This window comes from Microcaecilia unicolor, chromosome 1, assembly GCF_901765095.1.
Source record: "Microcaecilia unicolor chromosome 1, aMicUni1.1, whole genome shotgun sequence".
Taxonomy (NCBI): domain Eukaryota; kingdom Metazoa; phylum Chordata; class Amphibia; order Gymnophiona; family Siphonopidae; genus Microcaecilia; species Microcaecilia unicolor.
In genome coordinates, this window is record NC_044031.1 from 635,636,580 (window position 1) to 635,651,515 (window position 14,936).

At 43.8% G+C, this 14,936-nt stretch overlaps 1 protein-coding gene across 1 annotated transcript in view; it reads left to right on the top strand.

Annotated features, from left to right (window-relative positions):
• LOC115460504 (matrix metalloproteinase-17-like) overlaps positions 1-14,936 on the top strand; it is a 63,900-nt gene that overhangs the window by 31,251 nt on the left and 17,713 nt on the right. The window contains exons 6-10 of the mRNA XM_030190269.1: positions 3,288-3,571; positions 9,049-9,225; positions 10,676-10,766; positions 13,445-13,527; positions 13,834-13,986. Of these exons, the coding sequence (XP_030046129.1) occupies positions 3,288-3,571; positions 9,049-9,225; positions 10,676-10,766; positions 13,445-13,527; positions 13,834-13,986 (788 nt within the window). The remainder of the gene's footprint in view (positions 1-3,287; positions 3,572-9,048; positions 9,226-10,675; positions 10,767-13,444; positions 13,528-13,833; positions 13,987-14,936) is intronic.

Here is a 14,936-nt window from a genome sequence, read left to right on the forward strand (position 1 = left end):
TTTCTATCCACATCTTTCCTAAATAATGTGATAATTAGTCTCCCCGCCTGTTTGAAATCCAAATAATTAATGACCACGGTATCATGATGTTCTTCAAATTTTAAATTTGGATTCAACTGGTTTATCCATAACAAAAATTCTTTCAAAGTGTCTTCAGTGTCATCCCACAAGAAGAATATGTTGTCTAAAAACCTTTTCCACATCAATACCTTCTTAAAACGCGGTGAGGCATACAAGTTATCTTCCTCAAATGTAGCCATGTATAGCATGGCCACTGATGGTGCTCATGTGGCCCCCATTGGTACACCATGAGTCTGCACAGGAGATGATGTTTTATGAAGGCGTTTCCTGTTGCTGCTGGACGGGGAGACCACTCCTGTAGCCACTGGCTGCGAATGAGCTAAGCTGGGATGGAGAAATGGGCGTAGTTGTGGGTGGCGTTGGGTGGAGCAATGGATGGGGAGGTGTGGAGCTGGGTGCGGACCCTAAATCTCCCGCTGAGTGGATCGGCCCCCTTGGCAGCTCTGTAACACACTGAATATTGTCCAAACCTGCATAACTTCCAGGCACCATTGATGACCCTGATATTCAGTGCTGGTGCCCAGGGTTGGCCCAGAACTCAATATACAGATCAATTTAATCAGCAGCTGTGACCCTAAGGTCTCTATCTTTCTGTCCACCTTCCTTAGCTAATGTTGTTTTTCTTATTACCATTAGAGGGGGCTCATGATATTCTCTTTTTTAGTAAGTGTGTAAACCAGCACTTATCAAACATTCTGGGGCCACAACCCCAGGAGGCAGGGGCTAATGACATTTCAGTGTAAGCCTGCTCAGGTTGCAACCCAAAGTGTGGGTTTTGCAAGCCCATTTGCAGTGTTACCCACAGTTTGGGAAGCAGGGTCAGTTTTGGACATGGTGGGCTCAGGGCAGAAATTAAGGAGGGAGCCCCTGATCCCCTCTCCTCCCTTCCCCCTCCCCTGATCTCCCCACCTGTATTGCTATTAGGATGCCAGGGCATCTCTTACCCTTCTCCCCATCATGGTCTGTCTCTCTCCCTTCCCCTCATTTTGTGTTCTTCTTTAAAATTTATTTCCCTTCTCAGAGGTGCCCCGGCATGGCAGCCATCCTCACAAGCTGCCCGCGGCTGCCCCAAAGCTTTCCCTCTCTGTTGCGATCTGCCAAGACAGAAACAGGAAGTTGCATCAGAGGGGGTGGATCACAGCAGAGAGGGAAAACTTCGGGGCAGCTGCAGGCAGCTTGTGAGGATGGCTATTGCGCCGGGGCCCCTCTGAGAAGGGAAATAAATTTTTAAAGAAGATTGGGAAGGTGAAGGGAAGGGAGGAGGAGACAGTGGTGGATAGAAGGGGAAAAGGTGCCTAGACCACAGTGCCCCCTGGAGCTGTGGGGCCCAGGGCAGCTGCCCTGTTTGCCCCCTCCCCCGCCTAACGCTGGCCCTGTTGGCAAGCCCTGGTGTAAACACACAAATGCTGGAAAGTCAACATATTGCCTTTCTCATTCATTTCGCCTCTTTAATTACCATCACCGCACAGACACATTCTTCAGACTTCTGATATTTATTTATGTATTTATATTTAATTCTTTATTAATTTTCTTCTTTATAACATTCATAAAAGAACATAATAATATGTTCTATTATTATTATGTATTTAAAAAATGTATATTCCACATTATCCTGCAACTCTAGGCAGACTTTTGCTCCTTGCACTGTGCCAGCATCTCCAATGCAACCTAGAGTCCAACAAAAGTGAATTGCAAGCCACACTCTTGAACTTTTTTAAATTATAAGAAATATGGACAAAATAAAACATCCATACTTTTTTTTTCCTGCAAAATAAAGAATACTTGAGTTAGTGGTAAAAGAAATGAAAGAACGCTTATAAGAGCAGAAGAGGATGCAACAGAGGAAAGAAACAGATAAATTGATATTTTAATCAGCGTTAATTTGAAATGGTCCCAGCATCCTTAATACTCTCTCCCGCCGATATTTAAAACTATTTAACCAGCCAGGAAAAGCTCCTGGCCGGTTAAATAGCCTCAAGCTGGCTACAGCTCGTAATGATCACTAAACTGCTCCTGTTCTGCTTCATGTGACCCCACCACATGAACCTTGAACCTTTTCCTACCACTACTTAACCTATTATTTGTATTTGTTTACTCCGGAGTTTACCAACACCTCTCCGGCACCATGTAAGCCACATTGAGCCTGCAAACAGGTGGGAAAATGTGGGATACAAATGTAACAAATAAAATAAATAATAAATAAATAAATGCTAATATTCAGCACGAGATAGCCAGCTAGCTCAGCTGAATATTACTGCGTCGTGGCTAGCGCAGTCACCGGTTAGCGCCAATATTCATTGGATGACTGGCTAAATTTAGCAGCCAGATAGACCTGCATAAATAGCAGGTCTGTCTTTGGCCATTATTACATAGCTGGTCAGCAGATAAATATTGGCTTAACTACCGTATTTTTCGGACTATAAGACGCACTTTTTTCCCCCAAAATTTGGGAGGAAAATGGGGGGTGCGTCTTATAGTCCGAAGGTAGCGGTTTTTGACCTCCGTTTTGTACTTACAGGATTCCGTGTTCCCTGGTGGTCTAGTGACGTCGGGGCAGGAAAGAGCCCCCTCTTTCCTGCCCATCGCGCTGCTCTCCCTGCTTCTCAATGGTTTCCGACGGTCTCGGCGATATTCAAAATGGCCGCCGAGATTCTCGGCGGCCATTTTGAATATCGCCGAGACCGTCGGAAACCATTGAGAAGCAGGGAGAGCAGCGCGATGGGCAGGAAAGAGGGGGCTCTTTCCTGCCCCGACGTCACTAGACCACCAGGGAACATGGAATCCTGTAAGTACAAAACGGAGGTCAAAAATCCGGACAAGACGCACCGGAGCACCTAGGTTTTAGAGGAGGGAAAGAGGAAAATTTTTTTTTTCCTCTTTCCCTCCTCTAAAACCTAGGTGCGTCTTATGGTCCGGTGCGTCTTATAGTCCGAAAAATACGGTAGTTATGTTTTTTAACGGCCAAAAACCCCCCCACAGAAATTCAATGCTAGTCTCCTGACACGGCCTTGGCATTGAATTTCCAGCTTCACCGCGACCACGGGAGTTAGCTGGGCTCCCTTCTGTGGTTTTGATATTGGCTCCTCTGTATCTCTCTGTCTTTCTCTCTCTCTCTCTCTGCTGTATCTTTTCATCTGCCTCTCTGGCTTATTCTGTTTCTCTTCTTTGCCTTGTCTCTTTCTTACTTCCCTTTTCCCCTCGTGTAGGGTGAAGTCGTACCCGCGGCACTCACTTCTGAGCCGGGAGACCATGCGGGTGTTGATGTTCTATGCACTGAAGGTGTGGAGCGATGCCACGCCCTTGCACTTCCATGAGGTGAGAGCCCGGAACCCAGACATCTTGGTGGAGTTCATGCAGAGGGAGCACCAGGATGGGTACCCCTTCGATGGGATGGGGGGTATGGTCGCTCATGCTTTCTTCCCCGATGATCCCGTCAGAGCTGGCAACGTCCATTTTGACAGCGATGAAAACTGGACATTCCGGTCAGCAGGTGAGGGTCATAGATCCAGTCCTCAGTTCTCTCTGCCCCCCTTCTGCAGCTTCAGTTCAATTCAATTTCAATCTGTACCCCACATTAAACCGAGTTGAGCACCCAGTTCTATGTGGCTTAGCCAGATAGATCTGTGTAAATAGCAGGTCTATCTTTGGATGCTATAACGTAGCCAGTCAGCTGATGAATATCGGCTTAATCGGATGTTTTTAATGGTCAAAAAAATCCCCCACAGAAATTCAGTGCCGGTCGCTGAATATGGTGTTTGCATTGAATTTCCAGGTTCGTTGCTGACTGTGGGAGTTAGTAACCCCCAAAACTGCATCCCTACCATCTCAACCCAAATCTACTCAGAGTCTGGTTCATTCAGGGCCAAGAAATGTTCTTTGTATGAGATGTGGTTTATGTTGCCAAAATAAAGGGGTGAATTCTAGATATTGCACCGGAAAAAGCTCTATTTTTTAAGCTGCGCTTAAAGGGGTCCTTTTACTAAGTTGCGGGAAAAAGGGCCCTGCGCTAGCAGTGGGGACTGTTAAGCCCCCAGAAGCGCATGGCCATGTGGTAACAGAACTCTTACCACATTGCTATGCAGTGGGGAGCCCTTACCATCACCCATTGAGGTGGCAATAAGTGCTCTTGCACCAATCCGGTGGTAACCTGCCCGATTACCGCTGGGTTACCACTGCTCAAGCCATTTCCGGGGGCTTTCTTTTTCCCCCGGAAATGGTGGGCGCTCTTTCAGGACTACCACTGGCAGCTGCGTTGGCCGGCAGTAGACCCGAAAGAGCGAGCAGTAAGCCTGCATTGGGTGTACTGCTGCTCTGTAAAGGACTCCAAAGTTAGGCATGGTTTATAGAATAGTGCTTATGCTCAGGAATACTTGCCGGAGGATGTGGTAACAGTGGTTAGCATATCTGGGTTTAAAAAAGGTTTGGACAAGTTCCCGGAGGAAAAGCCTATAGTCTGCTATTGAGATAGACATGGGAGAAGCCACTGTTTGCCGGGGACTGGTAGCACGGAGTGTTGCTACTAATTGGATTTCTGCCAGGTACTTATGACCTGGATTGGCCACTGCTGGAAGCAGGATACTGGGCTAGATGGACCATTGGTCTGACCCAGTATGGCTATTCTTATGTTCTTATGAGACTCATTGAACCATGTCTTCATCCTGGCCTCAATGTCCAAGTCCATTTCTATCATCAGGGCTTCTAGATCAGGAGTTCTGTTGACTTGATGTAAAGTTGTTTCATTATGATTTATTTTGTGTGTTTTATCTGTAATCTGCTGAAAATTGCATAGATCTTGCGTAATATAATTATTTTTTAATTTAAATTTGTGCTCTTAACTTTCCAGTACTCTTTGGTTGGCTTGCTTGGATTTTCTGTAATTTTTACTCTGATCTCCTTCTCCCCTTTCTTGTTGATGAATGAGTTAAGGTGTCTTCTTTTGTTTTTGCTACCACTGTAATGCTTTTGCTTGGGATGACACCTCATACTTTTCTTTTATATGTCATGCCCTTCCTCTAGTTTAATTGGCTATCCACCTAGTGCTTGAATTTTTCACTTAGGATCCTTCTTCTTGCCACAGAAAGGTGTAGCCCTTCATTACAGTACAGCCTTTTGTTTTTCCATCTATACACATTTAGAATCAACAAGAAAGAGTGCCTTCTATTTTTGGCACCTTCTCTTGGAACATCCTCCCTTTGGTGCTTCGCTCCGAGCAATCCTTTACCAATTCAAAGCCATTTTTCAACCTACCTCTTCAAAAAATTCTATAACTAACTAATAAGCTATCAATGTCCTTTTCCACTTCCTAATTGTAAACCATCATGTAATTTTAACCAGAATGTAATATTGTAAGTCACTTTGAACCGAAACCTGTTTTTGGATAACAGTGGGATACAAGAATAAATAAATAAATAAATACAATTGCCCAATCACCTATATATCTAAACCCTTCAGGGCTCAGATACCTTCCACAATATGGTTTTACTGTCTCCAGTAAAAGGCCTTCTCACAAGAAACTGTAATGTAGAAAGTCTGTAACGATTGCTTTGTACCCTTGACATTTCAGTCTTGGGCTGTCATATACTCTGCTATGATTAGCTGTGTTCTTAAGCACAGGGTGTGAGCTCTGAGCTAAGGATGGTTCCCTTTGGCTAAGATCATGAGGATGCTGAATACAGGAGGTTAACACCCTGCCACCGACACCCCTGGGGCTATATCCAAAGCAAGAGGTTTAAACCTTCTTCTTAAAAATAAAACACAATTTTCCTTGTTGTGTTCACGTTATTGTACTAGGCTGCGTTTGGATGCCATTCTCAAAACAACTTATGCAATTTTATTTATTTTTTTTATTTGTTACATTTGTACCCCACATGTTTCCACCTATTTGCAGGCTCAATGTGGCTTACATTGTACCGTGAGGTAGTAGCTACCTCCGGTGGTGAAACAAATACAGAGTGATGTTATAGTCAGTGAGATAAATATATTACAGATACAGTAGGGAATCGTAGAGAAGAGGAGTTATATAGAGTTCATTATACATTTTTGTTTCTTTATGTTGCTGGGTTAAGGCATTTAAGTTCGGTCAGTAGGGTATGCCTTTTCGAATAAGTTGGTCTTTAGTGATTTCCGGAAGTTGAGGTGGTCGTACGTTGTCTTTACGGCTCTTGGGAGTGCACTCCAGAGTTGCATGCTTATATAGGAGAAACTGGATCCATAAACTGATTTGTACTTAAGTCCTTTGCAGCTAGGGTGGTGAAGATTTAAATATGTTCGTGATGATCTGGTTAAGTTTCTGGTTGGCAGGTCTATGAGGTCATACATATATCCTGGGCATCGCCTATAGATAATCTTGTGGACAGGGTGCAGATTTTGAAAGTAATACGTTCTTTGATTGGGAGCCAATGTAGTTTTTCTCGAAGGGGTTTGGCGCTTTCGAATCGCGATTTTCCAAAATAAGCCTGGCTGCTGTGTTTTGAGCAGTCTGTAGCTTCTTTATGAGTTGGTGTGTTTGCATCCCGATAAATTCCATTGCAGTAGTCGGCATGGCTTAGTACCATTGATTGTATCAGGTTGCGGAACATTGCCCTAGGGAAGAATGGTTTTACGCGTTTCAGTTTCCACATTGAGTGGAACATTTTCTTGATTGTAGAATTAACTTGGCTGTCGAGTGTAAGGTTCCTGTCGATTGTGACACCAAGGATTTTCAGGTTATCTGAGATAGGGAGGGTGTAATCTGGGTGATTAAGTTTGTAGGTATTCTCGTGTAGTATTGGGATGAGAGGATGAGGCAATGTGTTTTTTTCTGTATTGAGTTTTAGTTGGAATGCGTTTGCCCATGAGTTCATGGTGTGCAAGCCGAGGTGATTTCGTTGGTGATTTCTGATAAATCATGTTTGAAAGGATGTATATTGTAACGTCGTCTGCATAGATGAATGGGCTGAGGCCCTGGGTAGATAAGGACTTATAGAAAAATGTACAGGAATTAGAGAGAATTAAAAGTCTTTAATTACTCACCCACCATCACAGCATCAGATATCAGTTGTAAAGTTATAACAAACTTACAAAATCTAACATCAGTACCTCTGGTAATTATAAGTAATTCAACTAATTATATAAAGAAGAGAAAAAGGAGGAAGAAAAGTTTGTTCCTCATACAAAGGTCACAGAACAGAAAGAAAGAAAGAAAGAAAGAAAGAAGAAAGAAAGAAAGAAAGAAAGAAAGAAAGAAAGAAAGAAAGAAAGAAAGAAAGAAAGAAAGAAAGAAAGAAAGATTCTTAGATATAGAGAATTAGATTCTACGAAGGGGGGAGCGCAAACCCCTTTGGGAAAAACCATAGGCTATTGGACGGATCTGAAACTCTCTCTCCAAGCATGCCTAGTTTTTCAGAGTTCCTTTGTCTGCAGTATGGTTTCATAGGCTGTGGTGAGCATCCACCTGTCCTCTACCCTGGACCAATCATAGGTGCTGCATATGGGCTGGAGACTTGTAATTGGGACTTTCATATGTGCTGGAGGCTCGCAATTGGTCCTTGCCATTCCTCTTCTCAGTAAATTACTTTTGTAACAAGATACACCAGGTATCTGAGTTGCCAGTTGCCTTAGCAACATTTTCACCATTAGAGCATGTGACCAGCCAGAAATTCCTTCATGTGGCTGATAGGAAAAGAGAGATGGGGGATGGGAAATAGTGCAGTATACCTGAAGTAAAACTTTATAGCTTATAGCTAAAAATTTTAGACATTATTTAACCACTGCATTCTGGATTTAATAGCATAATAGCTACAACTTGCCATTGAGGAAATGTCCTACTGTGCAGAAGTTAAAATTTGTTGTGTTACATTTTTACTGAGTCTTACACTAGGGCATTTTTAGCATAGGAGCCAGCTCTGTAGGTGCCAGTGGGTGCTATGCACCCACAATATTGAGCAAGTACCTTCAAAGTGTCCAGGGAGGGACAATTTGTATTATGTTTGGCACTATCAATCATTTTGAAATATTGGTGCCTTTTTAGCACAAGGTATTAATGTATAGGCCTCTCTGCATCAGACTAAGTTATGCATAATCTTGGCTGTTTAGGTAAAATTTGAATTTTTGCTGTGGGGTTTTTAAAAAACTTTTTCTAGAAAATAATTCTTTTCCAGGGGCATCTGGACAGCCCCTAATTTATAGTAGGGTCTCTAGCGGGGCTTAAAGTATCTTGGGACCTTGTGGGTTTAGGGTATAAAGGGTTAGATTCTATGTGTGGTACCGAAAAATACCTGTTTACACGGTATTCCATAAGTGGTGCCTAAAGTTCACCACAGTTTATAGAATACACACTTTAAGCGGAGAGTTGTGCATAAATTTAGGTGCAGCCATTTGAACCAATGAAAATGGCACCATTATTCTGTAATTATGTGTGTTACTCAAAACCACACCCTTGTTTCATCCTGAAACACCCGTGACCCTCACATTTCTGCGCCCTCTTTTTAGACCACGCATAAACACGCCTAAATTTACGCATGATAGTCCCAATTAAATCTAATTAGTGCCAATTATTGCTTGTTAAAAAGCCAATTATTGGCACTATTGGCTCATTATTCTATTAAACTGCACAGGCAAATCAGGACTGTACCTACATTTCTGCACACAATTTTTGGTGTCCTTTATAGAATCAGGGGGAAAATGTCCAGATCATTTACAAACAGCAGGCATTTGATCTCTGAGCTGTCTAGACTGAAGATCTATCCAGTACTTTGGGGATGTAAGTAATCTAAAAGTTAAACAACAGTGATTTATGAGATTGTAAAATCTATTTATTTATTTGTTTTCCCTTATTCATTTGCAGTAATATGAGACTGAGGCCTAACTGCCAGATATAATCAAAAGTTTTGAATTTTTCTTTCATTGTCTCTCACTATATACCCCTCATTCATCCTGTCTTGGGCTCTCCTTTCTGGTCTCATTCCTGTGTTTACTTTGGTTTCCTAGAGGATTATGGGACAGATCTCTTTGCGGTGGCAGTCCATGAGTTTGGGCACAGCCTGGGCTTGGCTCACTCCTCCCAGAAGCGCTCCATCATGCGTCCGTATTACCAGGGCCCAGTGGGGGACCCCCTGCAGTACCAGCTGAATGCCGAAGACAGGACGGAGATACAGAGACTTTATGGTGACAAAAACATGGCCACCTAATCATCACCAGTGTTGTACAGTCTGGGGCTAACCTTCTTCTAACCTTCACTCCTGAAAGAAACAGAACAATTTATTTAGAAATCTGTGACAAGAGACAGACAGGAAGAAGCAAAGATATGAGGGTCAAAGAAAACCAGACAAGAGGACAAAGAGGGAAATACAGAGAACTGTAGGAGAAATAAGACAAGAAACAAAGGGGCTTTTTTACTAAGGCGCGGTAGGCTTAATGTGGGCCTACTGTTTGCTAAAAGAGCACTACCATGGGATGCACTGGGGCTTCCTCTGGTAGTTTCCCACTCAGCATAGGCAAATCCCACACTGAAAAATACTTTTTTATTTTCTAGCGCGGGAGGGTTGTCCATGAATGGACAGTAGCTGTGGAGGAGAACCTCCCTAGATTTCTCACCTTGTTCACCAGGTTCTCTTTACCTTATTCCTTCACCCTGTTTCTTCTTACCCCCTCCCCCTCCAGTTTCTCAACATCTGTCCCTTTCCCCTCATATTCATCACCATCTCTTCCTCCTCCTCCCCCTCAACCCATGTTTCTTTTCTTCCTCCTTTCCTTATCCTCCTCATCATAACTCTCTCTTTCTCTCACTCACACACACACACACACTCACACACACACACACGTTTCTCTTCATCTTCACCTACTCTTAGATTCTTTGTCTCCCTCCCAGACTTCTTTCTCCCTCCTTTACCATAAGCTACTCTCATAACACCCTTCCCTCTTCCACCATTTCTCCCTAATTCCTTAGCTTCCTATCACCCCCTCTCAGTTGTTTTCCTCCTCCATATGTGGAGTCCTCTTCATCTCCCCATGGAGTCCTCTCCATCTCTCCCAGGTTCTTCTCCATCTTTCCATTCATCCTCAGATTCCTTTCTATCACCCACTCTTGAGTTCCTCATCTCTTCCCCATTCTCTCTTTCAAATTCATCTGAGTTTCTTTTCCTCCTCTACAGGTGAAGTCCTCTTCATCTCCCTGTGGATTCCTCTCCATCTCTCCCCTTCTCCATTGCCCCAGGTTCCTCTCTGTCTTCCCAGTCATCCTCAGAATCCTTTCTATCACCCTCTCCCAGGTTCCTCATCACCTCCCCATTCTCTCTGTCAGACTCCTCTCAATTTGTTGGTGCACATTAGCAGTGTCAGGGGCTTTTCCTGCGTCATGAGGTATTCTTCCTTTGTAATCAGGAAATCAGGAGGGAGAGGAGGAGAAGTTGCAGAGAATGAGTGCACATTTATACTGGATCTCAATGCTGTGGGCTTATGGCACTGATAGGTAAGAGGACAGGTGGAGGAAGGTTAGCCTTTTACACATGCTACTGTCTGATACAGCTTTGATTCTGGGGATATGTCATTGAAAATCCTAGGAGACAGGGAGGGTCAGTCAGAAATTTTAATGATTTGTGTATTTTCTGGATCACAGGGAGCCAAAATCTTCACTCAACAGAGCAACCTGCTGTGACTGCTGAATTGGGAGATCTGTCACCCTCTATTCGAGAGATCCCAACATTCAGGTGAGAACAAGAAAAGGAGGGTGCAGGAGAGACAGTGAAAGAAAGGAAGAATACAATAGATAAAACAGAGAAATGGCTAATGAAGGATAGAAAGAGAGAGAAAAAGAGAGAGGTTGAAAGGGGGTGAGAGAAGATGAGAGGGAGAACAAAAGTCAGGAAGAAAGAAGTCAAGAGACATAAGGAGCCAGGAGAAGGGTAAAAACAGATAAGGAGAGAGGGGAAGATGGAAGGCAAAAGAGACAAAGAGGAAATGAGAGAGATATAGAGAGGGGAAGGGTAAAGGAGACAGGGGAATGCAGGAACGTTGAAAGATTTCAGGACAGAAGGAAAGAGAGGCTAAAAGAGAGGGAAAGATGGGAAGTGATGGGAAAGGAGAAAGAGGCTAAAGGTGAGAACAGTAGAGAGAAAGGGAGAAATAGAAATAGGGAGACATGGAGGGGCATAATCGAACGGCGCCGGCCATCTATATGGCACCGTAAAGAGGTGTCCTGAACCGTATTATCGATACAAGATGGCCGGCCATCTTTCGTTTCGATAATACGGTTGGGGCCAGCCGAATGTCAGAGATGGCTGGGTTTGAGATGGCCGGCATCGGTTTTCGCCGATAATGGAAACTGATGCCGGCCATCTCAAACCTGGCCAAATCCAAGGCATTTGGTTGTGGGAGGGACCAGCATTCATAGTGCACTGGTCCCCCTGACATGCCAGGGCACCAACCGGGCACCCTAGGGGGCACTGCAGTGGACTACATTAATAGTTCCCAGGTACATAGCTCCCTTCCCTTGGGTGCTGAGCCCCCCAAATCCCCCCCAAAACCCACTCCCCACAACTGTACACCACTACCATAGCTCTTATGGGTGAAGGGGGGCACCTACATGTGGGTACAGTGGGTTTCGGGTGGGTTTTGGAGGGCTCCCATTTACCACCACAAGTGTAACAGGTAGGGGGGATGGGCCTGGGTCCGCCTGCCTGAAGTGCACTGCAATACCCCCTAAAACTGCTCCAGTGACCTGCATACTGCTGTCATGGAGCTGGGTATGACATTTGAGGCTGGCATAGAGGCTGGCAAAAAAGTTTTTTTTTTTTTTTTTTTAGGGTGGGAGGGGGGTTGGTGACCACTAGGGGAGTACGGGGAGGTCATCCCCGATTCCCTCCGGTGGTCATCTGGTGAGTTGGGGCACCTTTTTGAGGCTTGGTCCTAAAAATAAATGGACCAAGTAAAACCGGCCAAATGCTCATCAGGGCCGGCCTTCATTTTCCATTATCGGCTGAGGGCGGCCATGTGTTAACCACGCCCCTGTCCTGCCTTCGGTACGCCTCCAACATGCCCCCTTAAACTGCAGTTGAGGCTGGCCAAAATCGAAAAGAAGCAGGATAGGAAAGGAGGGAGAAAGGGGAAAGAAGAGACAGGCAGGGGTCTACTTTCCATTCCTTAGTGTCAGCAGCAGATGAATCCAGGAACTAGTGGGTTCTGTCCGTCTACCAGCAGGTGGAGGAAGAGATCACTTCTCAGAAAGCCAGTATATCTCTATCTCCAGCAGGCAGATGGACAGATCTCCACTAGCTCATGGATTTCTCTATTAGGGGAGCTCCTGACCCAGGTCTCCTGGGCGGTTGAGGGTGGGGTGTTCTGGCTATACAGCACCAGTTTTAAAGGGGTATACCTGGTCACCCTAGGTCCCTCCCCCACCCCGGGTGTCCTATGCCACTGTCCGGTCTGCTTGCCCTTTCCTCTGCTCGGTGCCACTGCTTGTGGTCTTTCTGACTTGACTGCCAGAAGTGTGCTGCTCCTTCAAAAAACAAAAAGAGATGCAATTTTAAAAAAAAAAGAAAGAAAGACAAACAAACAAACAAACGGAGAAGCAGCAGTTCGACTTGTGCTGGGCAGGAGTTTGAGGAGACGGGAGCGGAGGACCACCCCTATGTGTAGCTTCAGTTTGCAAGGCTGTTCTTTGTGATGTGGCTGTTGGGTGAGTGTTCTCTTTTTTCCCTCACGCTACATGGTGCGGTTTCACAGGCATGGAGGCAGAAACTGTGATATCATGGAAGTATGATCTAATCTTAGTGATGAGATGAGCAGAGAGTGGAAAGACAGAGGGACACAGAGAGGGCTAAAGAAGAAAAGAGAAAATGATTACCTTAAAACATTCTGTACTTGTTTATCAAATTTTGCATGGTTTATTACCTTGCTACATACAAAACCTGATAGAGCTGCTTTTACGAAATGCTTTTCCTACATCTAGGGATTATTTCATTCTTCATTATTCAAGTTGTAAGAATCTTCATCATAAATCTATTCATAATGCAGACTATCAAGATATAAAGATACATTAACGATTATCTCTTATTTCATAAGCTGTTGAAAGCATTTTTACTTAGTAAATCTCTTACTCACATTAGTAATTGCTAGCTCTCAGGCATGCTCAGAATCCTGCTCTTGTTATTCAATAGTAATGAAGTTTGTCTATTGTATTATTACTACATATGGTAATACTAATTGTATTGTACATTTTGCAAATGTTTATTGTTAGCCACATTGAACCCGAACTTGTTTGGGATAATGCAGGATATAAATGTCATAAATAAATACAGAGAGTTTCTGCTTCTATCTCAGAGATTTTCTCTCTGTTCTCTTTCTGTCTCCCTTTATTATCTAAGGTTCTTTCTGTTTGTTCTAGGTCTAGTAGAAAAGTTCCTGATCGTTGCATGCTGGGGGTTGATGCTGTCACTCAGATCAGAGGGGAGACATTCTTCTTTAAAGGTTTGTTTTAATATTTGTGATACATTCACTCCACTGCAGTTCCCTGTGACTCTGGGCAAGCCACTTAACCCTCCATTGCCCCTGGTACAAAATAAGTACCTGAATATATGTAAACTGCTTTGAATGTAGTTACAAAAACCTCAGAAAGGCGGTATATCAAGTCCCATTTCCCTTTCCCTTTAACTATTGTCAAGAATTTCTCGTTGACAAGGGATGGGCTGCTTCTAGGGTTTTATTATTGGTCAGTGTCCTTTCTCTTTGTGTCTCTGTCTTGCTGATGTTTTAGCGTCCTCCCTCTCTTCTCAGGTCAGTATTTTTGGCGCCTCACTTCAGCTCGACATCTAACCTCCCTTCGCCCAGCGCTGATTCACGGATTCTGGCGGGGCATCCCAGGGACCCTGGAGAAGGTGGATGCTGTTTATGAGAGACATGTGGACCATCGCATCCTCTTCTTCAGTGGTAAGAGGACAGAATAAAGCAATCTGTAGGCATCAGTGCTCATCAGATGCCTTCATCCGCCAGTCCATGATCAGCTTATACTGTGATCTACCTCTGTTTCAACACTTTCACTTTCCTATTCTCTCATTTTCTAATTCTATTTATCATACAGCTCTCTTTTTTGCACTTCCTTTCTCCATCCCTGTTCTACCTCCATATTCATGGAAACAAGATGCATTGTTATGTATATTTAGTATAAGTATTATTTGTATTCAGTTGCATTGTCTATATAGACATATAGACAATGCATATTTATTTATTTATTGCATTTGTATCCTACATTCCCCCACCTATTTGCAGGCTCAATGTGGCTTACATAGATTTATTGACATTGTCATATCAGGATATCAGATACAGTTAGTAATGTGTAGCGATCGAGGAAGGGAAGAGGGAAGAAGGAAGGGAGTGAATAGGATAGTTGTATAAGGTGAGCTTTCATAATTGAGTGGGTTGGTGAGGTGACTTAGTGAGGCTATAGGTTCTCATTGTAGGCCTTGTTGAAGAAGAATGTTTTCAGAGATTTTCGAAAGATAGTTGTTTCGTTGATTGCTTTCAAGTCTGTGGGTAATGCGTTCCATAATTGCGTGCTCATGTACGAGAAGGTAGTGGCATGCATCAGTTTGTACTTCAGTCTTTTGCAGCTGGGGGTAGTGTAAGTTGAGAAATTTGCGAGATGTTCTTGTGGCGTTTCTGGGAGGTAGGTCCACGAGGTTTAGCATGTAGATTGGGACATCTGCATGAATGATTTGGGGGGAGTGCGGTGGGAATATTAATCAGCAAAGGAACTAGGGGAGTACGTTTTAACAAAGAAGTAAGTTTTCAGCAATTTTTTGAAGAGGATGTGGTCCATTTGCGTTTTGATACCTTTGTGTATTATGGCTGCTATCCTTGAAGTTTGCAGTTTTCTGCGT